Source organism: Rhinopithecus bieti, unplaced genomic scaffold, assembly GCF_001698545.2.
Source record: "Rhinopithecus bieti isolate Rb0 unplaced genomic scaffold, ASM169854v2 scaffold_35859, whole genome shotgun sequence".
Classification (NCBI taxonomy): Eukaryota; Metazoa; Chordata; class Mammalia; order Primates; family Cercopithecidae; genus Rhinopithecus; species Rhinopithecus bieti.
The window spans coordinates 201,333-227,969 of record NW_016814962.1 but is presented as its reverse complement, the minus strand read 5'-3'; the positions used below and the strand labels follow the sequence as shown (position 1 = coordinate 227,969).

At 56.6% G+C, this 26,637-nt stretch overlaps 1 protein-coding gene across 5 annotated transcripts in view; it reads left to right on the top strand.

The window, feature by feature from the left end:
- Positions 1-8,206: 8,206 nt before the first annotated feature.
- Positions 8,207-26,637, top strand: part of GPR132 (G protein-coupled receptor 132) — a 53,568-nt gene continuing 35,137 nt past the window's right edge. The window contains exons 1-4 of one of the 5 annotated variants that reach the window (XM_017852838.1): positions 8,207-8,376; positions 17,905-18,018; positions 19,019-19,780; positions 23,071-25,773. In XM_017852838.1, the coding sequence (XP_017708327.1) occupies positions 19,747-19,780; positions 23,071-24,179 (1,143 nt within the window). In that variant the 5' untranslated portion in view covers positions 8,207-8,376; positions 17,905-18,018; positions 19,019-19,746 and the 3' untranslated portion in view covers positions 24,180-25,773. Of the gene's footprint in view, positions 8,377-17,904; positions 18,019-19,018; positions 19,781-23,070; positions 25,774-26,637 lie in introns of those variants that run through there. The other 4 variants (XR_001881600.1, XR_001881599.1, XM_017852839.1 and 1 more) reach the window with 4 other exon arrangements.

Below are 26,637 nucleotides of genomic sequence, written 5' to 3'. Positions count from 1 at the left end.
ATCGTGTGGCCTCCTGGTGCTAGCCATCTCCCAGCCACCCTCCGAGCCGCCAGCCCTCCCGCGGGGACGTCGGAGCAATGATTCTAAAACAGGACAGCTCTGAGCTTTCCCCTGGCTGCTTGAAGGCTACCAGGACTTCTCGCCCAGACATTTGGGGCTGGAAACTTCTTGCGGTGGCAGGAGGGGCTGTCCTGTGTGTTGCAGGACATTTCCCAGCATCCTTGGTCTCCACCCACTAGAAGCCAGTGGCACCCCTCCCTGCCGTGAAGTCCAAACATGTCTCCAGAGACCCTAACTGTCGTGGAATGGGGGACACTGGACCCCCCTCACTGGCATGGGGAAGGGGAAGTGCCTTTGGGAGCCACTAGGCCGGGCTCCCCCATGAGGGTTTCCGTGCTGAGCTGAGCTCCTGCTGGCCTGGATGGGGGCAGGGGGGAAGCAGTTGCACTTCTGCTGATCCGCAGGAGGACCTGGGGGAGCAACCTGCTCCTTTGGCTGCCCCGCCCCATCCCTGTCCCCCGCCCTGAGGTCTCGGGGTGGCCCTTATCTTGGGCCTTTCCTGTTTCAAGTCACCATTAGGGCAAAACAAGCAGTTCCTGAAAACGGCTGAGAATAGGCCCCAAGGGCTTGGCAGGGGCTGCAGGGTGGAAGGGAGGGTCTGGGAAGGCCTGGGCAGCAGAGGAGGGCAGCAGGGCTGCAGAGGAGGCCCAGGGCTGTGAGGGGGGTAAGTCCCCCACCTGTGGAGACTCTGTGGCCCCCGCCCAGGCCTGGCACCCAGCAGGTACTTCACAGAAGAGCTGGGCCTGGGTAGATGGCTCCTGGGTGTGGTGGGACTTTCAGCAGCATCCCTGGCCCCACCTGGCCACCGCAGCTGGCTGTGCCTCGCTCCTTCCTGAGTCCTGGAAGCTGGCCCTGGATGTGGCACCTGTTGGCCCCAGCTGGCTCCAGGCCCTCAGGGAGTGTCACACGGACCGTTCAGCTAGGGTCTGCCTGCTGCTGCTACCGCCCCAGGGAGGAAAAAGGATGGTCCGTGGAAGCCAGGGACCGCCCAGGGGCAGGAGCAGATGCAGGGCGAGTGGACGTGCCCCAAGGTCCAGCTCCACAGGGGTCGGGGGGATGGCCAGGCTCGAGGCGGGTTCCCTAGGGAGGTGCATTCTGAAGGGGACCAGCCCCCCATGCTGCGAAGGGCAGTGAGAAGGACGCAGCCCCCGCCAGGCCCAGCCCTTCCTTGGGGCACCGGGGAAGGGGTCTCTGGGGAGGGGGCTTCGGGGCTGGGCCTGAGCTGCGGGTGGAAGGGTGTGCTCTGCAACTGAGGAGAGGTTCAGGGGCCAGCTCTGGGGTTCAGGAGTCACATGATACCAAGCTCTCACCCCAGAGAGCCACGCACAGCCCACACTGACGGTGGACCCCCAATCTTGGCCTCCCACAGCTGCAAGGTCTTCCTCCCCACCAGTTCCTAGAGAGGAGAGATGGCAGTGACAGTCCCCAGAGATGGGACAGCCAGGAGCCCAGCTCTGAGAAGCCCCCGGGGCCTGCTTCGATCTCTCCTGGACCCTCCAGGTAACAGATGGGCTCTCAGAGCATCTCGTGCTAGCTGCATCTCCTGCTAGTCCAGAGCTCGAGACCACAGGGGAAAAGCCCTCCCCTGACCCTAGGAGCTCTCGGGGGCACCGAGCAGCCCAGATTGCGGCCAAACCCAGCGCCAAGCAGAGAGGGCAAGAGAATAACAAGCAGGGTCCTGGGGGGCCGTGGACACATGGTCACTGCGGGAGCAGTGGTGGAGGTGGCTGTGAGTTGGACCCTGGCAGGGAGCAAGACCCGGAGGCTGGTGGAGGAAACAGGTAGAGGAAGGGGAGGCTATAGGGGTGGAGGTGGTGGTGCCGGGGGTGTGGCAGGCTCCGGGGCCCAGCTGGACACAAGGACCCAGATTCGTCTGGCCAGGCCTGGGCAGCCCAGCCTCAACCACACCAGGCATGGGCTGCCCAGAAGAGGAGCCACCCCGCCTAGGGTGGGCCCCAGAACCTGATGGGTCCTGTCCTAGGATTGTTCCAGAAATCAAGACTGGAGCTTGAGACTGGGGGCTTCCCCAGGTCTCCCACCCTGAGGGGAGAGCAGCTGGCGGTAGACACCACCCTCAGGGAGCTGAGAGGCCAGAGGTGGAGAGGGGCTGGGGGCCGGCTCTGCAGCCCCCAGGCCGCCCTTGGCTGCTGGCTTAGGGCCTATCTTTAGCCACCATGGTCTCGTAGGGTGCCCTGCAGCCCCCTCTTGGCCCGGGCGAGCCCTGGAGGAGTTCTTCACTTGGATGGGTGCATGGTTTACAGTGAGGGGTTTGGCTTGCCAGCACCCGTATGCCCCTTGGAAGCCCCATTTTCCGCCCCCAGCGGCCCTGCTCCTACCCCGCACCCACCCCGCAGCTAGTCCGAAGCTCCCCGTCTCCAGGGATGCTCCCAGTCCCCCTCCAGCAGAAGACCTTTCTGGAAACACCCTTAGGCTGAGCCTCTGTCTACTCCACTGGTGTAACCAACAATAGGGAGCTCCCAAGGACCCCAAAAAGGCAGACATTGTAAGGGGGAAACTGAGGCCCAAAGTGTCCAGCAAATAGTTGTTCTAGTCTCTGTGAGCTGTTCTAGCAAAAGATTGAACCTGAGGAGAGGGTCATCAGACCTCCCATTTGTCATAACCAAGGCATTCAGAAGTGGTGGGTAACCTGGAGACCCACTCTTTGTGACTGGTGTCTGAAGTCAGGGCAGTCAAGGGCGACTGAGCCCTTAACCTAACCCACAAGTGAAGTGCCAGAGGCATTGTGAGTTACAGTATAGAAGAAAAACTTTATTCCATACCCCCAGCTTCTCTGGCCTCCGGGCTCCACCTCCTTCCCAGTTCAATATCCCCTGACCCTTTTCTCATTTGGGGTAGTTGAGTCCCTGGACTTGGCCAGCAGGCACCTTGCTCAGCTGCCAGGGACCTGCCCTTGCTAGGTGGAAGAAAAGCTGGCATTGGCCGGGCACGGTGGCTCAGCCTGTAATCCCAGCACTTTGGGAGGCTGAGGTGGGCGGATCACGAGGTCGGGAGATCGAGACCATCCTGGCTAACACGGTAAAACCCCGTCTCTACTAAAAATACAAAAAAGTAGCTGGGCAAGGTGGTGGGTGCCTGTAGTCCCAGCTACTCAGGAGGCTGAGGCAGGACAGTGGAGTGAATCCGGGAGGCAGAGCTTGCGTTGAGCAGAGATCGCTCCACTGCACTCCAGCCTGGGCGACAGAGCGAGACTCTATCTCAAAAAAAAGGAAGGAAGGAAGGGAGGGAGGGAGGGAGGGAAGGAAAAGCTGGCATTGCAGCACATGTCCCCAGTTCCGCGCCCCCTTCCTGCTCAGAACAGCACCCAGAATCAGCTGGCACAGCGACATCAAAGACTACATTTCCCAGCCTCCCCTGCTGCCAGGTGTGATCACAAGACTACACTGGGCCCAGGAAGGAGGGAAGATGGAGCAGGTGAACTGGGTGGGAATTCTGGGAAGTCTCCACACAGGGGACGGGTTGTGCCCTGGTCTCCTTTGCTTCTGGCTCATTCCTGGAACACAGATGTGAAAGCTGGAGCTCAGTTGCCACCTGGGACCATGAGGTAAGGCTGGGGGCTTCCCGTGGTTGTGGGGCTGTCGTGCCAGCCCTGAGAAAAAGGAAACCCTGTGGATTAGGTGGGTGAGGCAGAGTCGCCTGGGGTTTCTGGGGCCACAGGCAGCCTGTCCTGGGCCTCACTAGGACACACTATGACTGTTGAAACCATGATGCACACTGGGGGCATGCCCTGGTCAAAGGAACAGGCGTTGGCAACAAGGAGTTTCAGAATTATCCAGTTCTTGGATTGACACTTCTCAAAAGCCCCTATCTTCCCCTGCCTCTTCTGTCTCGGGGAGGCCCTCTTCAAAACTTCCCTAAAAATCCCTTCCCTGGCTTAAACCTGGGGCCTCTCGCCTTCTCACCAGAGCAGCTGTCCCCCCACAGAAACCCCAGGACACTTCTGCCTTTCCTCTTCCTGCTTGGCCTGTCATCTGGTCCGCACCCCCGGCTTGCATCACCAACACCCAGGGGTGGGAGAGGCCAGGACAGAGCCCTCCTCCAAGGGAGTGAGCAAGGAGTCAGAAAAGGCCAGGAAGACTTCTTCTGAGGGATGGAGTCACCATCCGAGCAGAGGGGTCTGGTGAGGTGTGAATACACAGACACGCCTGATGCAGGGGGCTCCGTGACTGGAAACTGACACACGGGATTTGCCCTAGAATCGTCAGCACAGAGGCAGAGGGGGTGACTTGTCAAATCTGGGACAATTTGAGCATCATCGAGAACAATGACTAGGGGCCACACATTGTCCCAGCACTTCGGGAGGCTGAGGCGGGCAGATCACCTGAGGTCAGGAGTTCAAGACCAGCCTGACCAACACGGTGAAACCCCGTCTCTACTAAAAATACAAAAGGCCGGGCGCGGTGGCTCAAGCCTGTAATCCCAGCACTTTGGGAGGCCAAGACGGGCGGATCACGAGGTCAGGAGATCGAGACCATCCTGGCTAACACAGTGAAACCCTGTCTCTACTAAAAAATACAAAAAACTAGCCGGGCGAGGTGGCAGGCGCCTGTAGTCCCAGCTACTCGGGAGGCTGAGGCAGGAGAATGGCGTAAACCCGGGAGGCGGAGCTTGCAGTGAGCTGAGATCTGGCCACTGCACTCCAGCCTGGGCGACAGAGCGAGACTCCGCCTCAAAAAAAAAAAAAAATACAAAACTTAGCTGGGCGTGGTGGTGTGTGCATGTAATCCCAGCTACGTGGGAAGCTGAGGCAAGAGAATCGCTTAAACCTGGCAGGCAGAGGTTGCAGTGAGCTGAGATTGCGCCATTGTACTCCAGCCTGGGCGACAAGAGCGAAACTCTACAACTCCTCATCCTCCAGAGAAGCCCGGGTGTCCTCCAGTGCATGGCTGAGGCCAGCCAGCGTCTCAGGGCTCGGGGAAGTCCCTGCCATGACCTTCCAGTCCATGCTGCATTCTGGTGTTTGCTTTGCCTTCTAATGTGCCCCTAGACTGAGAGTGACTTGAAGCGGGGCATGTGGCGGGGCCCCCCTGGCCTGGTGCCAGTGTGGCCCATGGAACACGCTTCATAAATCTAAAGGAGCCACCGGGCGTTTGACCGGGAGGGGTCTGCCTGTGCCAGGCCTGGCCCCCAATCCCAGGCCAACATCCTGAGGGCCACCGCATGGTCACCACCCCCAGTGCCTGAGCCTTCCCTAGGGCCATCCTCCTTAGGATCTGGGCATCTGCCCGCCACACCTGTTGTCCAGGGAAGCTGGGAGGCCTGGGGCCCCCACTCTCAAAGCCTAGCCTTCCGGCCACTGTCTCTCTACAGTTACAGAGCAAAGACCCCACCACCACCCCCGCTACCATCACCAGAGGATCAGCCCCGCAGGCCCACACGGTGTGGTCACACCTGGCTTGGGAGACAGCCGCACACCACATGCAAGGTAGCCCTTGGGAACTTCTGCTCCACACCCACCAGGTGGGGAAGGCCAGAGCTGGCTGTTCAGGGGGTTTTAGTGCCAGACAAAAGCAAGGCCCTGTGGCTACCCGGGAGGTGGAGCAGGCCACACTGGCCCCATGCACAGGGGCTCTTCAGGTCCCTCGTCCCATCCTCCCAGCTCTTTCCAACTTTGCCCCCTGGACATTTCTCGCTCTGACCCTCCCCTCCCTTATTCCTGGCCTTGTCTCCCCTGGGCCCAGGCCGTCCCAGACTGACTGGACAAGTTAGCAAATCACCAGCTTTGGCTTCTGGAGGGTCCAGATGGGCCAGGAGAAAGGCTGATGAACCCACTGGACAGCAGGGTGGTTTCTGATGCACACATCAGGATGTGAAGTTGCGCCCTGTGTCTGCAGCTTGGACCTCACCACTGCTGTGTCTGGGCCGCAGGGAGCTGTTCTGGTGCGTGACTCAGCCGTGGGCTGTTCTGGTGACTTCCTGTCTGAAACCTGCTCTCCTGTTGGTGAGGGGTTCTCTGGGTATGAATCGCTTTGCCGGGGTCAGAGCAGGGAGAGCCAGCTCCCTGACGGGCTTCTCAGAGACAACACCCCAGGTGCTGCACGGCCTGGGGCAGCCCCCACTGGTCCTGGAGGCCTGGTAGGAAGAAGCAGGGCTGGTCCACACCCCCAGGCTCCTGCCTGTCCTACACCCCAGCCTGGCTTCTCCACTTGGCAGGGGCAGGGAAGCTGGTACACAGCTGCCAACCCCCCAGCTCATGCCCACAGCTCCTGCCACCCAAGAGGCCCAACGTTCCTTTCCCAGAACCCAGTGAAGGACCCAAAGAGAGGATTCTGCTGACCTCACTTGAATCAGCTATTCCCGGGCTGCCTGGCAAAGGCCAGAAGGCATGGAGGGTGACAAGGGTCTGAGCTAGGTCCGGGTGCCACTCCTGGACCCCTCAGCTGGGGGTGCAGAGGAGCCCCGGTGAACATGACAGACCACCCAGTGGGGCGCAGGAGGAGGGAGGTCCCAGGGAGCTGCTGGGGCCACCGACAGGAACCCACAGCTATCCCTGGCCATCACCCCCGCTGGCCTGATGTGGGCTCTGCCTATTGCTGCTCCGAGGGTGGGGCTGCCCTGGCCCAAAGACCCGGGAGGCCAGTGACCCCGTGAGCAGCGGCCTGTGGAGGCACCAGATCCCCTAGACGATCACAGACCCCTGGGCTAGTGTTTCTGGAAAGCCAAGGTAGAACCTGCCCTGAGACCTGCACCTCCCTGCCAGGGCAGTGGCAAAGCCCAGCTTTCCAGGGATTCCACTGCCACCCACACAAAACCCTCTGAAATCGCTGTTCAGAGGCAGCCTCCAGCCATGCGGCCCTGCAGCAGGGGGCAGCTGTGATCCATGTGTCTGGCGGAAAGTGCAGACTGGGGGCTCAGCCTCCACCGGACTCTCCTGGCCGTGGGCACACCCAACCAGGACGGTGGCTGTCTTGACTCAATGACCGTCCCTGCTGCAGTGCTGGGCAGTGTCGCTTGGAGACATTTGTGGTCCCCAGCTGTTTCCCCCAGCCCGACCCTGTCCCCTCTGCTGAAAGAGCCTGGTTTGGATGGAGCTTGGCAGGCTCGGGTGTGGGCACCTGGTGGGGGGGTCTGTGCCCTGAAACCCAGAAGCAGCTTGCAGGTGAGTGGGGTTGTGGGTGCTGTCCACAGCCAGCTGGCATTTTCTTTTCTTTTTTTTTTTTTTTTTTGAGACGGAGTCTCCCTCTGTCGCCCAGGCTGGAGTGCAGTGGCCAGATCTCAGCTCGCTGCAAGCTCCGCCTCCCAGGTTCACGCCATTCTCCTGTCTCAGCCTCCCGAGTAGCTGGGACTACAGGCGCCGCCACCTCGCCCGGCTGGTTTTTTGTATTTTTTAGTAGAGACGGGGTTTCACCGTGTTAGCCAGGATGGTCTCCATCTCCTGACCTCGTGATCCGCCCGTCTTGGCCTCCCAAAGTGCTGGGATTACAGGCTTGAGCCACCGCGCCCGGCCTCCAGCTGGCATTTTCTAAGGAAATCGGGCCCACCAGGGCCGGGAGCCTCACAGTGAGGGGGACCGTCCCAGGCCACTCTGCCTGCCCACCCTGCAGTTCCCACAGGGCCCCTCACAGAGAAACCCCCCCGCAGGGCCCCTGGGCCAGGCCAGGCTTGGTTCTGGATGCAGGAGGGGTTGAGGTAGGGCTAGGGGAGGAATGTGGAGTGTGCAGTCGGCTGTTCTTCCCACATGGCCCTGCCCCAGGAAGGGGAGGCGGGGAGATGAGGGTGCTCGTGTGCAGTGGCTGTGCTGAGCCTTCCAGGACATGCAGGTGCCATCCTGGTCCTGGGGCTGCAGTGGGCACACTTCGCCTCTCCACTCCTGGCACCCCGGACAGGGACTACTGGGAGGACACAGCCTCTGGAAAGTCACCCTGCTCCATGCTTGCCTGGCCCGAGCTGGCAACACCAGACCTGAGCTGCAGAGGAGCTGGATTTTGTCTTTCCAGGGCCCCTCCCTGCCACGTGTCCTGCCTTGCCTGTCTGGGGACACACGGACAGCCGCCGTGCCGTGCCAGGCCCTAGCCCCTGCCTGGGAGCTCCTGAGTGAGTGGAGCCTGGCTCTGGTGCTGTTATTGCCAACAGAGGTAAGTCTGGGGTTTCCTGCCACTCCCACCCGCAGGAAGATGACGAGACCACACTGTCATCACCAGTGAGATACCCCAGCCCGGGTTGGCTAACCCCAAGCTCAGCCCTGTTTGTGGTTAGGGGAGTTCTAGAGAGAACATAATTGGACCCCTGCTACTTCCTGAAACCTCAGCTAGGACTGCAGGGAGGGGTGGAAGGCCAGCCGCACAGGCAGGGCCCTGGGTAAGTAGCTGGGCTCTGCGCACTGGGGAGTGGGCCTGGGGGCTCAGGCCCTGGGATGGGGCTGGGGGCTGGGAGCTGGAGGGGGGCAAAGGGGATCTGAAGGCAAAGGTTGGTAAAATGGAGGCTTTGTTGAGGGTTCTTAATCTGGGGTCCCTCCCAAGAGATAACCCAGGACCCCAGTGACCACAGATGTGATGGGGTAGAGGATTTGGGGAGAGGGACAATAGCTTCCGTTGTACCTTTGTCACCGCCACCTTCCTGGAGACTTTCTTCTGGAAAAGGCTTCCCTGGCTACTGGGCCAGATGGTGGTGAGTCAGGGGGCTGGACTTGTCCCTGGAATCTCTCCTTGGCCACTTGCTTCCATGATTGGTGGGGGGCACTGAAGGGTCAGGCTTCTCTCTGTGGGGCCTGTGCTGCTTGTGGGGTTACACAGAGGGAGAAGCAGGGCAGTGGGGCCTGTGCTGGGGTGAGTGGCAGTTGGCCCAGTCACGTGACAAGATCCTGGGTCTGGGCAGGTCACCGGCCTCTGGGTTGGTATCTGGCACACCGGGTACAGCAGGGGGGCCATACATTCTGTCAAGTGCATGACATGGGTCTGCACCGCTGCAAGGGGCTGGGACTGACCGCTGAAGACTGGCCAGTTGGGCTGAGCACAAAATGATGTTTCAGAAGATTCGCCAGGCCTAGGTGGGAGGGCAGAGGCTCCTGGAAGGAGTTGAGGATAGGGGCTGGGCACAGGGGCTCACACCTGTAATCGCAGCACTTTGGGAGGCCGAGGCAGGCGAATTACCTGAGGTCAGGAGTTCGAGACCAGCCCGACCAACGTGGTGAAACCCCGTCTCTACTAAAAATACAAAAATTAGCCAGGCGTGGTTGCACACGCCTGGAATCCCAGCTACTCAGGAGGCCAGGGCAGGAGAATTGCTTGAGCCCTGGAGACGGAGGTTGCAGTGAGCCGAGATCGTGCCATTGCACTCCTACCTGGGTGACAGAACGAGACTCGTCTCAAAAAAAAAAAAAAAAAAAAAAAAGCAAGAAAAGAAAGATAAGAATAGGGATAAGATAAGATGAGATGGGATAAGATAAGAACTCAGAATGCCTGAAAGACTCACCTCACCAGCAGTCAAATAAACGCAAATGTGTCTCTGAAAGATACATTAAAAATATCTATCAAACTAGGGCCAGGTGCGGTGGCCCACGCTTGTAATCCCAGCACTTTGGGAGGCCAAGGTGGGTGGATCATTTGAGGTCAGGAGTTCGAGACCAGCCTGACCAACATGTTGAAATCCCGTCTCTACTAAAAATACAAAAATTAGCTGGGCGTGGTGACACACATCTGTAATCCCAGCTACTCGGGAGGCTGAGGCGGGAGAATTTGAACCCGGGAGGAGGAGCTTGCAGTGAGCCAGATGGGCCATTGCACTCCAGCCTGGGCAATAAAAGCAAACCTCCCTCTCAAAAAAAGAGAATCTGTCAAATTGGGAAAAATAAGAAAGTTGACTCTGGGATTTGGACGGGCGTGGTGGAGCCCGTGACTCAACATTTCCCTCCCTAGGGTTTGTCTCAAATGTGACGGCAGAAACGAGGTCACAGTGAAAGACGGAAATGGCTAGAAATGGCCAGCAACCGTGAAACAGCTTAGAAATTACAGGCAATCCAGCCAGGTGCAGTGGCTCACGCCTGTAATCCCAGCACTTTGGTAGGCTGAGGCGGGTGGATCACATGAGGTCAGGAGTTCAAGACCAGCGTAACCAATATGGTGAAACCCCATCTCTACTAAAAATATAAAATTAGCCCGGTATGGTGGCACATGCCTGTAATCCCAGCTACTTGGGAGGCTGAGACAGGAGAATCGCTTGAACCCAGGAGGCAGAGGTTGCGGTGAGCCGAGATCGTGCCATTGCACTCCAGCCTGGGAAACGGGAGCGAAACTCCATCTCAAAAAAGAAAGAGAGAAAGAGAGAAAGAGAGAAAGAGAGGAAGGAAGGAAGGAAGGAAGGAAGGAAGGAAGGAAGGAAGGAAGAAAGAAAGAAATGGTAACCCACAAGACAGACCTCAGCAGCCTGAGGAGCTGTTTTTGGCACACAGGGTGGAATGAGGAACTGCTCCCTGCACATGGCAGGGTCAGGGCTCCTTCTCTGTCCTTTTGTGTCTGTCTGAAAAGTTTCATAATAAAAGTTACAAAATAGGCCGGGCGTGTGGTGGCTCATGCCTGTAATCCCAGCACTTTGGGAGGCCGAGGGGGACGGATCAGCTGAGGTCAGGAGTTCAAGACCATCCTGACCAATATGGTGAAACCCCGTCTCTATTAAAAATACAAAAAATTAGCCAGGCGTGGTGGCGGGCACCTGTAATCCCAGCTACTTGGGAGGCTGAGGCAGGAGACTCACTTGAACTCGGGAGGCGGAGGTTATAGTGAGCCAAGATCGCACCATTGTACTCCAGCCTGGGCAACGAGAGCGAAACTCCACCTCAAAAAAAAGAAAAAATGTTACAAAATAGATTTTAAAAGACTGGAGGAGCACAGCCACTGCAGGCCAGAGAGCTCCAGGGACAGTGGCTGGGTGAGGTCACGCTAGATCCTGTTATTGGAATGTCCATCCCAGCAGCATGTGGCGCTTCTCTAATCTGGAAAATGGATTCATTGGCCGGGTGTGGTGGCTCACGCCTGTAATCCCAGCACTTTGGGAGGCTGAGGTGGGCGGATTTCTTGAGCCCAGGAGTTCCAGACCAGCCTGGGCAACATAGCGAAACCAGGTCTCTACGAATAAAAATACAAACATTAACTGGGCGTGGTAGCAGGTGCCTGTAGATTAACTGGGCGTGGTAGCAGGTGCCTGTAGTCCCAGTTACTCAGAAGGGAGGATGATTTGAGCCCAGGAGGTGGAGGTTTCGCTGAGCAGAGATTTTGCCACTATACTCCAGCCTGGATGAGGGAGTGAGATCTTTTCTCCAAAATAAATAAATAAACAAACAAACAAATAAATAAAGTGAGAGAGAGAGAGAGGGAGAAGGTGAGGGAGAGAGAGAGAGAACAATTTTAATAGTAGTTAAAGAAAAAAAAAAGCTGGGCGTGGTGGCTCACACCTGTAATCCCAGCACTTTGGGAGGCTGAGGCAGGAGGATCACTTGAGCCCAGGAGTTCGAGACCTGCCTAGGCAACATGGCGAAACCCCATTTCTATTAAAAATACAAAAAAATTAGCTGAACATGGTGGTGTGCCTGTAGTCCCAGCCACTCGGGAGGCTGAGGCGGGAGAATTGCTTGAACCTGGGAGGTAGAGGCTTCAGTGAGCCGAGATCATGCCACTTTACTCCAGCCTGGGTGGCAGAGCAAGACTCCATCTCAAAAAAAATAAAAAAAAAAAAAAAAGGCCGGGCGGTTGCGGTGGGACTCAAGCCTGTAATCCCAGCACTTTGGGAGGGCGCGAGACGGGCGGATCACGAGGTCAGGAGATCGAGACCATCCTGGCTAACACTGATGAAAACCCCGTCTCTACTAAAAAATACAAAAACCTAGCCGGGCGAGGTGGGTGGGCGCCTTGTAGTCCCAGCTACTCGGGAGGCTGAGGGCAGGAGAATGGCCGTGAACACCGGGTAGGCGGGCTGTGCAGTGAGCTGGATCCCGGCCACTGCGCTCCAGCCTTAGGCGACAGAGCGAGATCCGTCTCAAAAAAAAAAAAAAAAAAAAGAAAAGAAAAGAAAAAGAAGAAAGAATGAAACATGGGTTCACGGAGGAAGCACGGAAGAGGTGCGGAGGGCAGAGCAGGCCTCGGAGCCCGCACACTGAGCCCGCACACTGGGAGCAGGAGAAAGGCAGGTTGGACACTGGAGAGAGAAATCCAGAGAGCAGTGGAGGGCTGGCCTCAGTGGGCTGCCAAGGTGTGGCTTGAAGATGGAGCTGAACAGTGACACATTTGCCCAGCATGGAGGCTGGGAGATGAGGGGCTTGGTCATTTGCTGAGGGGAGGTGGAGGCAGGGGTCCAGGGCCAGCAGGGGTGAGAGATGCAGCTGGAGCGCAGGGGTGGGTGGACCGGAGGGTCAGGCTGACCTGGGCCCACCCACACTGTGGCTTCGTGGCTGGAGTCATCCGAGGGACCTCACCATGGCCATCATGTCTGGCCATGCTGCTCTGAATCCAGGTGGAGTTGGACGGTGATAAGGGGGCTTCAGCCCGTCACAGTCCCTCAGAGCAGACCAAAAACAGAGTTCCCCAGAGTCCACCAGGCCAGGCTGGCACTGCTGGTGCTGTGAGCATGCTGTCCCCTACCCGAGCCTCCGGCGGGCTGGGGGCACCTTGCTGCCATTTCAGGAGTGAAAGTCTGCACTGGGCACCTTTCCCACAGGGCTTGGTCACTCCCACCCATCCCACAGCTGAGAGGAGCCCCACCGGTGGTCCAGACAGCTGGGGCGATGAGAGGAAGGGCAGTCTCCACGCACAGCCCAGGCAGAGCTCCCCTCACCCCAGGAGGGTGGTGCCTGCTTCCTGAGTGGAACAACACAGGAAACCTCTGCCTGGCCTTGTCCTTCCACTTGAAGACCCAGCCCCGGGGAAGCTGAGAGACGACCCGAGCCCCACTGCACCCTCCCCGGGAAGAGTAGTGCCTGAAATGTGGGCAGCCTGCTGTAACCCATACCCCTTTCTGTGGAGGAAACAGCCCTGGCCCCGGGCCGGGATAGACCACTACACTGCAGCTGGCGGGTGGGGCCCCTGGGCTGGCCGAAGAGAGGGCCCTGAGCCCCTATCCTGAGCTCACTCACCTCGAGGGGAGGCAGAGGCTCCCTGAGGCAGGAGTAGCAGGTGCAGCAAACTGATGGTGAGCAGGTGCTGGCGGGACCCCGGACCCCGGTCCAGGAAGGCCCTCAGAAGAGGCCGGTGGGCTGCCTGAGGCCGTGGACCTGTCCGGCAGGGAATGCCGGACAAAGCTTGAATGTGTTCTGAGAAGCGACGGGCTGGTGCAGGGCTCCCCTGACGCTCAAGCCGGGTTGGCCATGCGTGGTGAGGAGCTGGACCTCGGTGCGAGCGAGTTGGGACGTCCCAGTGGGCCCAGCTCTCTGGCCGCCCTGCCCTGGGTTGTTCTCACCAGGCCTCCTCCTGGGCCCCCTGACTCTTTCCAGGCATCCTTGCCAGGCTGTCGGTGCCCAAAGGTCAGGCACGTGGCGGGATCTGGACATCAGCAGCTCGAGCCACATGGGCCACACGGGACCAGTTGGATGGGAAGGTGGCTCTGGCGCCTGCCCCTGGCTAGTCTCTGCTCTCAACATACAGGCCCAGAGGGCCTCTCTGGGAAAGCCTCCGCCTGGGGCCGGGCCCGGAGGGGAGCGTGCATTTTCACTTCAGCTGCCACTTCCTTTGGTTTTGCAGAAGTGCTTGCAGCCCTCTGCCCCAGGGTTGCTGGCTGGCGTTGGGGTGACTGGGCGGCACAGCCCTGGACTAGCAAGAGCTCATCCTCCCAGGTTTGGGAGGGTTTCCAGAACCCTTGGTCCAGTTAAAGTGAAAGAGGCAGACTCCCCGGGAGCCCCTTCCTGGGCGGCTCAGTCATTCCGATGGGGTCCAGGGGTCTCAGGCAGCAGTTCCCTGTGCTCACTCCAGCTCATTTGACAGGAGAGGTCCCTGTCTCGTGTTATTCAGAATTTGAAAGGTGGGGAGGGGGTGGCTGCAGAATCGGAGTAGACACCAGCAAGCAAAAGTATGCGGGCTTCTAGGGCCCCTGAAGCGGGGCTCGGCAGCTGAGGAGGGAAGCCAGGCCCGGTGTGAGGCTGGTGGGGCCCCCCACACCCCTGGGGCTCAGAAGGAACTGGACTGGTCGCAGGTGGCTCTGGTGTGTCCCCAGCCCACTCGGCACCCCCTGCCTGGCTGGGGGTCTGCCTTCCTTGGCCCTTCTGGTTCCACTCACTGCTTCCTCACCTACTGACCCCCTCTGTTTTGGGCATGGCCAGAGAGCCCTGCATCTCTTGCTGGACCTCGGAGCTGGGCGCAGCAGCCAGACGACAGGGCCACACAGATCTTAGCAGAGCAGCAGCCGGGAGGGCAGCGTCCAGCACACAGGCACCCGAGGGAGAGTCTGAAGACCCTCAGCGCTGCCCCACCTTTTCCACTCAGGGGGCTGGCCTAAGATGCAGGGAGGAGTGCACACTTATTCCAGCCACTGGGAGGGTGGGGGCAGAATGGGTAGCCCAGGAACACCTCCAGCCCACACCACCCACCGCCGAGGGGGCGTCACTTTGGAGATGGCTTTTCTTGATTCTTTCTTGACTCAGTGTCTCATTTTTTAATGTGTTTTCAAGGTATTGCTTTAAAATTCTCCATAAGTTAACGAGCTTCCTGTAATCGTGGCTTCCCGTTTTTCCAGTTGTTAAAAAATGACGAGACAAGTCTCAATCATTTTAGGAGTTTTATTTGCTAAAGTTGAGGACACGCATCTGTGACACAGCCTCAGGAAGTCCTGATGACATGCCCAGGGTGGTCGGGCACAGCCTGGTTTCATGCATTTTAGGGAGACAAGAGACATCAGTCAATATATGTGAGACGTACATTGGTTCCGTCCAGAAAGGTGGGGACAACTCGAAGCAGGAAGGGGGCTTCCCAACTATCTGTCTCTCACCTACCTGTGGGTATGTCACAGGTAGGTGGGACACAAATGGTTGCATTATTTTCAGTTTCTGATAAGTCTTTCCAAAGGAGGCCATCAGAATATGCATCTGTCTCAGTGAGCAGAGGGATGACTTTGAATAGAACGGAAGGCAGATTGGCCCTGAGCAGTTCCCAGCTTGAAGGGCCAAGATACTTTTCTTTAACAGAAATATACTTGAAAGGGCAGCTGGGGATGTCAACACACAGGCAGCCCTACCTGCTGGCCCAGAGCCCTTGGTGTGGGTGTGCCTGGTTTCTGCCTCACTTTCGAGCAGCTTCCAGAGAATTCTTGCAAGAGCCACGTGGGACGGGTGGGAAGAGCAAATGGCTCCAGGGAGCGCCTCTGGCCAGCCTCTCAACATACAAGCCTCAGGCCCAAAGGGGCCTTGCTGTGTAGGGCTCTGCCTGTAGCTGGGGCCCGGCCCTGCCCTTTAAAGGGAGTGTGGCCCAGGGGACTGACTGCACCTGCTGGCTTCCCATGAGGGTCTCAGCTGACAGAGGGCAGTACCAGGCAGCATGGGGTGGGGGGTCGGGCCTGGCACTAGGCAGGCAGGATTGGAGTTAGTGAGGCAGCTGCCAGGCTCAGCCTCCGTCCCTGCACTGTAGGGCCCGGAAACAGCAGAGTGAGACCCTCAGGCTTTGCAGGGCTTTGGGAGAGGCATAAATACCATCTGCGAATGGGTTCAGGGCACTCTCCTCCCTGCAAACCCTCTTTGGCTGGTCAGGGTCGTGCCTGTTTTAGAGGCACCTCAGATTAGGGAAGGAAGTAGAGGGACAGGCCCCTGGGTGCCCTGCACCACCCCCCTGCATGCCCTGAGCCATCTGCTGCCCGCCCGCCATGCCTCCCTCCTCCGGGCCCCTCATGCCGTGGGTGACACAGCTTCCAGGCCATGTGCACGTCACACGTCGGGTAGCCAGGAAAAATTCCTAGAAGTGGTTTATCCAGGTCAAAAGTGAAGCACGTTTAAGATTTTTGGAAACATGTTGCAAAATTTTGCTGCAAGCCAATTCATACTTCCATCAGTCCTGTGTAAGGATACCACTGCCTATTCTCAAACACTATGAGTTTAAAAGTTCTTTATTTTGCCAACATGATAGGCCAAAAGATTTTAAAAGGCATTTTATTGGGCCGGGCCGGTGGCTCAAGCTGTAATCCGCCACTTTGGCGGACGGCCGAGACGGGCGGAGCTCACGACGGGTCAGGAGATCGAGACCATCCTGGCGGTGGGACGCGCGGTGAAACCCCGTCTCACTAAAAAGTAACAAAAAACTAGCCGGGCGAAGGTGGCGGCGCCTGTAGTCCCAGCTACCCTTGGAGAGGCTCGAGGCAGCGAATGGCGTGAACCGGGTCGCGGGAGTCTTGGCAGTCGATCTGAGATACGTGGCCCCACGCACTGCAGGCCTGGCACGGGACAGACGTCCAGGACTCCGTCTCAAAAAAAAAAAAAAAAGGACTGTTAGGGAAAAGGCTGTCTTTCAACGACGTATTCATGTTCTTGCATTTCTTTTTTTTTTGTTTTTTTTTTTTTGAGACGGCCATCCTCGCTCTGGTCGCCCGGGCTGGAGTATGCAGTGCGGATCCCTCAGTCCCACTGCAAGCTCGCCTCCTGGGTTTACGCCATATCTCCTTGCCTCAGGCCGCTCCCGAGTAGCTGGGACTTCACAGGGCGCCCGCCACCCTCACCCCGGCATTTTTTGTATGTTTTTAGTAGAGGACGGGGTTTCACCATGTAGCCAGGATGTCTTACCGCACTCCTTCTGACCTCGGTGGATCCCCCCGCCGTCTCGGCCTCCCAAAGTTGCTGCGACTTACAGGCTTGGCACCGCCGCCCGGGGCGCCGATGTTTGCAGTTTGTGCCATGTTTGCATTTCTTTGATTAGAAGTGGAGTTGAGCATTTTTCAGATTTTAGGAGCTTTATTCTTTTTGGGACGGGGTCTCTCTCTGTAGCCCAGGCTGGAGTGCAGCAACGCAATCACAGCTCATGGCACTCCTACCTCCTGGGCTCAAGCGATCCTCCCACCTCAGCCTCCTGAGTAGCTGGGACGACACGTGTGCACCATCATACCTGCTGATATTTTTGTAGGTATGGGATGTTACTGTATTGCCCAGGCTGGTCTTGAACTCCTGGACTCCAGCAATCCTCCCACCTCAGCCTCTCAGAGTGCTGGGATTTACAGGCATGAGTTACCACACCGGGCCCTTAGGGGCTATTTTTATGTCTTCTGTGAAAGCTCATCAACTTTCTTTTCTCTCCCAGCTTTATAAAGGTATAATTGACAAGCAACAACAGTACATAGGCCAGGTGCGGCGGCTCACGCCTGTCATCCTAGCACTTTGGGAGGCCGAGGTGGGTAGATCATTTGAGGTCAGGAGTTGGAGACCATCCTGCCCAACAGGGTGAGACCCTCGTCTCTACTAAAAATACAAAAACTAGCTGGGCATGGTGGTGCGTGCATGTAGTCCCAGCTACTCAGGAGGCTGCGGCAGGAGAATAGTTTGAACCCAGGAGACAGAGGTTGCAGTGAGCCGAGATTGCGCCACTGCACTCCAGCCTGGATGACAGAGCAAGACTCCATCTCAAAAAAAAAAAAAAGAATCGTACGTAGTCGCAGTGCCTGATGTGGTGTTTTGATGCCTGTTGGCGTGGAACCTTGCTTGTATTTATCCTGTGGGATGCAACGGCAGATCCTTAACACTTAAAAAACACCTGCACGCTGTGCACATGTTCCCTAGAACTTAAAGTATAATAAATAAATAATAAAAAAACAAACATATACAAATCAACGGGGCACTTAGTAAATTAGTAAATACTCACTAGCCATTTTGTCAATGGGTTAACTTGTCATTTAATCTGATTTCCCTAAAGCGATTTCAACCTACTCTCTCTCTAGGTCATTTTAAACTCTCAGAGTGAACGTCTTGATAGGACCGACAAGACGCATGACATGTACTTAGAAAGCTTATCTTAGAGCCACACTGAGATTGGAACCTGCAAAATATGCCAGGTGAGAGAGCCTTCTCCAGCTTTGAATATGTACGAGGAACATGTAAGAGAATTTTTCTATGAAGCATGTTGTCTCATAATTCAAAAATTAACACAAAAAATAGATTATCGAGATAACAATTAGCTCAACAATAATAAATCTAGAGGTGCTACGTGGAGAAATGAAGGGCTGATTTCGTAATTCTTTTGTGAAGTTCTGGGAAGCCAGGAATGGGAATGAGGGCGTAGTTGGTGGCTCCGGGGAGGGCGACGCAGTACTGAGTCAGGGGGCTGTTCCACAGGTCCCAGGGGAGCCCTGCATGGTCCAGGCCATGAGGAGCTGACCACCAGCTCCCCCCCATTCATGCGTCTCCTGGTGCTGTTGCCCCTACTTCTGACCTGCCAGGAAGGCTGTCTTCCCAGGAGGTCACTTGTGGCAGGAGGCAAGGGAGTGGGGGACATCCTCCTCACCAGATGGGCACAGAGCCACAGACACCACGGACCTGGTTTCCAGAGGTGAAGGTCCCAAGGCTGCGTGAGACCTGGAGCAGGGGGTGTGGGACTGAGGGACACTGAGGCCCTGCCTGAGACCACACGGGCGAGACAGTGTGTGGGCGGGGGAGCCGTCGGAAGTCGGGGAGGGGCCAGACCAGAGCGGCTCTGTGCAGGCTGAAGCTGGAGTGGCCCCTCTGGCCACGGGGGTCTTGCCTGCGTCTCCCCTTGTGTTTTGGATTCTGGCTCTGCCTCCCAGGGCGTGTGATTGTCATGAAAGAGACGGGCTGTGTCGGGGGCCGGAAACTGCCTCTGAGCTCAGGACTCGCACAGCGAGGCTGGGGCGCTGGTTTGATGGGAAAAGAGCCCTCTGGGTGAAGAACAGTGAGTGCAAACACAGATGTTGGGCCTCCCACCTGAGAACTGTCTTCACTGCCCCCCGCCGCCCGCCACAGCCCTGTGTCTTGGGCGAAGTGGTGACAATTGGCTATCAGACAGCCCAGTCATACCCACTCTCTCCCTCTGCCCAGGGAGGAAGGTGAGCAAGGGGCACAACACTCACACCCGGAGAAACCCAACAAGCGCAGCGAGGCTGTGGGGAGACCGGAGCCCTGCACACTGCCGGCGAAGGTGGGCCAGCGTGGCCACCGTGGAGAACAGCGCGGAGACACCCCAGAAGATGAGACGGAACTGCCATGAGATCCAGCAATGCCAACTGTGGGTCTGACCCAGGAGAACGGAAAGCAGGGACGTGAACAGACCTCCTCGTGTTCTTAACACCGTTATTCTCAGCAGCTCAGCTAAGGCTCAGAGGCAGCCTCCGAGCGTCTGTCAGCGGAGTCATGGATGAGCAGAACACAGCACACGCCACATTTGGAGGACTGTTCACAATGGAAGGGCACAATGGAATATATATATATAATTTTTTTTTTTTTTTGGTGAGACCCTGGAGAACACACTGAATACAATGAACACTGTCCTGCCTTTGAAAGGAAGGGAAATCCTGGCACACGCTGCCACAGGAGGGAGCTTGAGGACATCGTGGCGAGTGGAGACATGGAACGACACACGCTGAGGACACGCACAGATGCCCACCCAGGTGGGGAGGTGACAGGGGAGCCCAGCGCACAGAGACAAAGTGGAATGGAGGCCTGGGGGCTGGGAGCAAATGCGGAGTGAGTGCTTCCTGGGACAGAGTCTCTGGGAAGATGAGAAGGTTCTGCCGACAGATGTTGGCGATGGTGGCAGAAGAATGTGAATGTGCCCTGTGCTGCTGAAAAACGGTTACAATGGTAAATTCCTTGTTATGTGTATTTTGCCACAATTTTCCACTTTTTCAATTTTTTTTTCCCTTGAGATTGAGTCTCACTCTGTCACCCAGGCTGGAGCGCAGCGGCACAGTCTCGGCTCACTGCAGCAGCACAATCTCTGCTCACTGCAGCTTCTGCCTCCCAGGTTCAAGGGATTCTCCTGCATCAGCCTCCAAGTAGCTGGGATTACGGGTGCCTGCCACCACGCCTGGCTAATCTTTGTATTTTTAGTAGAGATGGGATTTCACCATGTTGGTCAGGCTGGTCTGGAACTCCTGACCGCTGGTGATCTGCCCAACTTGTCCTTCCAAAGAGTTGGCATTAAAGGCATGAACAGTCCGTGGGGCCAAATTTTTTTTTTTTTTTTTTGAGATGGAGTCTCGCTCTGTTGCCCAGGCTGGAGTGCAATGGCACCATCTCTACCTCCCAGGTTCATGCCATTCTCCTGCCTCAGCCTCCCGAGTAACTGGGACTACAGATAACTGCCACCATGCCTGGCTAACTTTTGTATTTTTAGTAAAGACAAGGTTTCACCAGGTTGGTCAGGCTGGTCTCGAACTCCTGACCTCGGGTGATCTGCCCACCTTGGCGTCCCAAAGTGCTGGGATTACAGGCGTGAGCCACCACGCCCAGCTGAATTTTTTAAATGTACAAAAGCAAGTGGCCTGGTGCGGTGGCTCACACCTGTAATCCCAGTACTTTGGGAGGCCAAGGCGGGCAGATCACCTGAGGTCAGGAGTTCGAGACCAACCTGGCCAACCTGGTGAAACCTTGTCTTTACCAAAAATGCAAAAATTAGACAGGCGTGGTGGCGAGTGCTTGTAGTCCCAGCTATTCGGGAGGCTGAGGCAGGAGAATCACTTGAACTTGGGAGGCAGAGGTTGCAGTAGCAGAGATTGTGCCACTGCACTCTAGCCTGGGCATCAACAGTGAGAGACTCCATCTCAAAAAAAAAAAAAAGCAACACAACGGGGCCTCAGGGCCGACCCTGTTCGGGGTGACTTGCCCCATGGTGCTGGAGGTCAACAGGCCCTCAAGTACAGGAGGGAGGTCAAGGAAACTACGACATCCGCATGTAGAAGGTTCCTGAGGCCAGGAGGCTGGACGGTACCCAGGGACCCCCGACCTCGCGCCAGGGCACAGCTGAAGTTTGCCCCGCCTGGGGCTGCGGCAACCCGAGAAGCGTGGCAACGCTCTGTCCATCCTTCGGGTGCTGAGGCCAGGTCTGTCCGCGGCTTCCTGCTGATCTGGAGGTTCCATGATCTGTAGCCACAGAAGGCCTAGAAGCATGAACTCAGCTGGAGTGGGCAGCCAGGACACTGCAGCCGACAGTGCTGGCAGAGCTCTGGGAAGTCGCGCCACTGCACACCCTGCGTGACCTCTAGCAACCCCCTGGCTGGAGAGGAAGAGTTTCTGACCTCGGAGAGTTGTGTTTGAGGCAGGTTGCTGAGATCACTTTGATCTCCTTTTCTTTTGCCCTCTCCCACATTTAAGGAATTTTTTTATTCCATTGGGCCCACCAGATAGTCCAGAATAATCTCTTTATTTTACTGTCAGCTAGTTAGCAATCTTCATTCAACTTGCAACCTTAGTTCCCCTTTGCCATGTAACCTACCATATCTACATGTCCCAAGGATGAGGATTCAGACTTCTTTTGGGTGGGGTCTTTATTCTGCCTGCCACCGAGATGAGGAGTATCACATGACATAGTAATAAGAAGATCAATTCACCAAGAAGGCAGAACCATTTGTGACTCCTATGCCCCAATTAACAATAGCTTCAAATACATAAAGTAAGCATTGAGAGAATACCAGGAGAAGTGGACAAATCCACCACCCCCGCAGAAGCTTTTAATTGTCTTTTTTAGTAATTGATAGTTCACGCAGCCAGAGATGTGGTAAGACTACAGATTAGCCGGGCGCAGTGGCTCATGCCTGTAATCCCAGCACTTTGGGAGGCCAAGGAGGGCAGATAACCTGAGGTCAGGAGTTCAAGACCAGCCTGACCAACATGGAGAAACCCCATCTCTACTAAAAATACAAAATTAGCTGGCCTTGGTGGTGCATGCCTGCAATCCCAGCTACTCAGGAGGCTGAGGCAGGAGAATCCCTTGAACCCGGGAGGTGGAGGTTGCAGTGAGCTGAGATCGCACCATTGCACTCCAGCCTGGCAACAGAACGAGAGACTCCATCTCAAAAAAAAAAAAAAAAAAAAAAAACACAAAAAAAAAAATACAAATTAGGAATTAGGATTAGGCAGTGCCCAGCTATGGGGCGAGGTGGGGAGTGGAGGCAAAGTGGGAACGGCTCTGGAAGGGTGTATGTAGTGGCAGCGCCTAACAGACTGCTTAGAAGGGCACTCACACAGCAATTACAGGATCAACATTATTTTCAAACACATCAGCAACTTTTTTTTTTTTTTTTTTTTTTTTGAGATAGAGTCTCACTCTTGCTACCCAGGCTGGAGTACAGCAGCAGGATCTCAGCTCACTGCAACCTCTGCCTCCTGGGTTCAAGTGATTCTCCTGCCTCAGCCTCCCAAGTAGCTGGGATTACAGGTTGAGCCACCAGGCTCAACTAATTTTTTAGAATTTTTAGTAGAGACAGGGTTTCTCCATGTTGGCCAGGCTGGTCTCAAACTCCTGACCTCAAGTGATCTGCCTGCCTCAGCCTCCCAAAGTGCTGGGATTATATGTGTGAGCCACTATGCTGGGCCTCAAGCAACACTTTTGAAAACTGACCTCAGTGAGTTACAAAGATTCAGTATTACCCAGACACAATGGCTCACACCTGCAATCCCAGCACTTTGGGAGGCTGACACGGGCAGATCACCTGAGGTCAGGAATTCAAGACCAGCTTGGCCAACATGGTGAAACCCCATCTCTATTAAAAGTACAAAAATTAGCCAGGCGTGGTGGCGCGTGTCTGTAATCCCGGCTACTTGGGAGGCTGAGGCAGGAGAATTGCTTGAACCCAGGAGGCAGACGCTGCGGTGAGCCGAGGTTGCGCCACTGCACTCCGACCTGGGCCACAAGAGCGAAAAAAAGAAAAACGATTCAGTATTGCCCGGCCTGCATTCTTTGCCCATGAGGCTGCTGGGTTGGAGATCCGCTATCTAATAATTGCTTTAAAAAATCCATTTGGAAATGTTTTAAACACCTGCGTGTGTCTAGTCTGAGCTACCATGAAGCTTCTATCCTTCCTTCCCACAGTAGAGTCTCTCCCAGGTGGTTTCCAGGGACTCCCGTTCTCACTCTTGTCTCCGTCCTACAGGAAACGCCACCCCAGTGACCACCACTACCCCGTGGGCCTCCCTGGGCCTCCCCGCCAAGACCTGCAACAACGTGTCCTTCGAGGAGAGCAGGATAGTCCTGGTCGTGGTGTACAGCGCAGTGTGCACGCTGGGGGTGCCGGCAAACTGCCTGACTGCGTGGCTGGCGCTGCTGCAGGTGCTGCAGGGCAACGTGCTGGCCGTCTACCTGCTCTGCCTGGCGCTCTGCGAGCTGCTCTACACCAGCACGCTGCCGCTCTGGGTCATCTATATCCGCAACCAGCACCGCTGGACCCTGGGCCTGCTGGCCTGCAAGGTGACGGCTTACATCTTCTTCTGCAACATCTACGTCAGCATCCTCTTCCTGTGCTGCATCTCCTGCGACCGCTTCGTGGCCGTGGTGTATGCGCTGGAGAGCCGGGGCCACCGCCGCCAGAGGACCGCCATCCTCATCTCCGCCTGCATCTTTATCCTCGTCGGGATCGTTCACTACCCGGTGTTCGAGATGGAAGACAAGGAAACCTGCTTCGACATGCTGCAGATGGACAGCACGATTGCCGGGTACTACTATGCCAGGTTCACCGTTGGCTTTGCCATCCCTCTTTCCATCATCGCCTTCACCAACCACCGGATTTTCAGGAGCATCAAGCAGAGCATGGGCTTAAGCGCCGCCCAGAAGGCCAAAGTGAAGCACTCGGCCATCGCGGTGGTTGTCATCTTCCTGGTCTGCTTCGCCCCGTACCACCTGGTTCTCCTCGTCAAAGCCGCTGCCTTTTCCTACTACAGAGGAGACAGCAGTGCTGTGTGCGGCTTGGAGGAAAGGCTGTACACGGCCTCTGTGGTGTTTCTGTGCCTGTCCACGGTGAACAGTGTGGCTGACCCCATTATCTACGTGCTGGCCACGGACCACTCCCGCCAAGAAGTGTCCAGAATCCATAAGGGGTGGAAACACTGGTCCATGAGGACAGACATCACCAGGCTCACCCACACCAGGGACATCGAGGAGCTGCAGTTGCCCATGGCCCTTGCAGACAACTATACCTTCTCCAGGCCTGTGCACCCACCAGGGTCACCAAGCCCCACAAAGAAGCTGATTGAGGAGTCCTGCTGAGCCCACTGTGTGGCAGCAGGGGATGGCAGGTTGGGAGTCCTGGGCCAGCAATGTGGCTCCTGTCCACTAAGCCCACATTGCCCATGTCCCCTCTGGAAGACAAACTACCAATTTCTTGTTCCTGAAGCCACTCCCTCCATGACCTCTGGCCCCAGGCTTTCCCACATGGAAGGTGGCTGCATGCCAAGGGGAGGAGTGATACCTCCAGGCTGCCGGGAACCCGGATTGCGTGTGGCAGGCAGTGGGGCCTCTTCATCAGCAGCCCTCCTGGCTGGTTCCCTTGGCTGTGGGCAGGGAACAGGGCTGCTGGCAGAGGTACCTGGTGGCTGCCCTGTTCGCATCAGTGGTGATGACTTTATTTGCAGGGCATTTCTGCAAGCATTGCTCGGATGCAGTGGCACATTGTGGGCCCTCTGGGCTCCTGCCTCAGAACGTCAGTGGGCACCATGCCGTGGGTCACCCAGCACCGTGGCAGCGCCCAGTAGGGCATAGGGCAGCCTACCACCTCCGAGGGGGCAGGAGTCCTCATCTGGGGTTGGGTCTGTGTTGAGCTGGAGGGCCTCTAGGCAGATGTGGGGCAGGGTGGCCAGCTGCTCCGGCTCCCAGAGGGGCAGCCCAGACATCCTCAAGCGGGAGCCCCAAATGTCCACGCCCAGAACGACAGTTGACAGGACAGGCATGACACAGCCATGTCAGAGGCAAGGGGTGCCGGGAGTCCCCAGCCGCCTCCTTGGGGAGAAGTTGGTGAGGGGTCTGCACAGGGTGGGGCCCCCACCTCCAGCACGTTACCAAGGCGAGAGTGCAGCAGCTGGCCTGCTTGTCTAGTGGAGAAAGCCAGCTCCCTGCACCCTCGGGCAGAGTCAGATCTGGGTCTGCCCCGAAGGCCTCGCCTAGGCCACGTCACACTGATGCCCTGGTTTCCCCATCTGTAAAATGGGGCCAATGACACCTACCTCACTGGGTCACCATCGAGATCAATCCTCCTCCCTGCCCTGACACCTGGGGCACATCGCATGCTCTCAGAGCACAGAGCCAAGCAGATGCAGCACCTGGACGGGGAGCCCAGCGCCCAGCATAGCGCAGGGGCTTCCAGGGAGGCCGTGCAGGGTGATGGGGCTGAGCCACACTCTCGTTTTGTCAGGCAGCTATGCAGTTGCTCTTCCTTGTTTTGGTTTTTTTGTTTTTTTAATATTTATTTTTTTAGAGACAGGACTTTGCTCTGTTGCCTGGGCTGGAGAACAGTGGCACTGTCATAGCTCACTGCAGCCTCAAACTCCTGGGCTCAAGCGATCCTTCCCCCTCAGCCTCCTGAGTAACTGGGACTTTGACAGGCATGCACCACCACACCCAGTCAAAACAGCCGTCCTCCCCTTGAGAGTCATCAGAAAAATACATTAGGAAAATGTGTTTAGAAATAAAAGCACAAGGCAGGGCGCAGTGCTCACGCCTGTCATCCCAGCACTTTGGAAGGCCGAGACGGGAGGATCACTTGAGGCCAGGAGTTTGAGACCAGCCTGGGCAACATGGGAAAACCTTGTCTCTTTTTTTGGTATATAAAAAAATAAAAATAAAAGAAATAATGCATTTTAACCTTTACAGTTAACATTTCTCCTGCTGTGAGAGGAGTGTGCCCCTAGGCTCCCACAAGACAGCCATGACCAGGGACTTGAAAAGTTGGGGCTGAGGTTCAGTCTGGAATATTCAGGGCTGGGGCAAGAGGGATCATAACGATGTCCAGCAGGGGCTTTCCGGTGGCTGCTGTAACCAGTTCCCACAAGTTGGTGGCTTAAAACAACAAACCGGGCTGGGCACCGTGGCTCACACCTATAATCCCAGCACTTTGGGAGGCCGAGGTGGGCAGATCACCTGAGGTCAGGAGTTTGAGACTAGCCTGGCCAACATGATGAAACCCCGTCTCTACCAAAAATACAAAAAAAAAAATTATCTGGGTGTGGTGGCACACACCTGTAATCCCAGCTACTCCGGAGGCTGAGACAGGAGAATCGCTTGAACCCAGGAGGCAGAGGTTGCAGTGAGCTGAGATTGTGCCATTGCACTCCAGCCTGGGTAACAAGAGCAAAATTGCTTCTCAAAAAACAAAACAAAACAAAAATGGTTCTCTCACAGCTCTGAAGGCCAGAGTCCACTTTTTCATCTTTTGCTGCCACAGAGCAACAAATAAGAGCCTCACTCCCATGCCAGATCCCAGCCTTGGGGACCGGGCACCGTCTCACCCACCGGTAGGGATGGCAGGGCTGGGCTGAGATACCCAGAGTACCTGGCTCAGGTGAGGGACTGCCTGAACTGGCTGCTGTCACAGTGGCAGGAAAGTCACCAGGCATAGCCAGGTGAGGTGGTACCTGCAGCTCCAGCTGTTCAGGAGGCTGAGGTGGGAGGATCATTTGAGCCTGGGAGGTGGAGGCTGCGGTGAGCTAGGACTGTGCCACTGCCACACAGG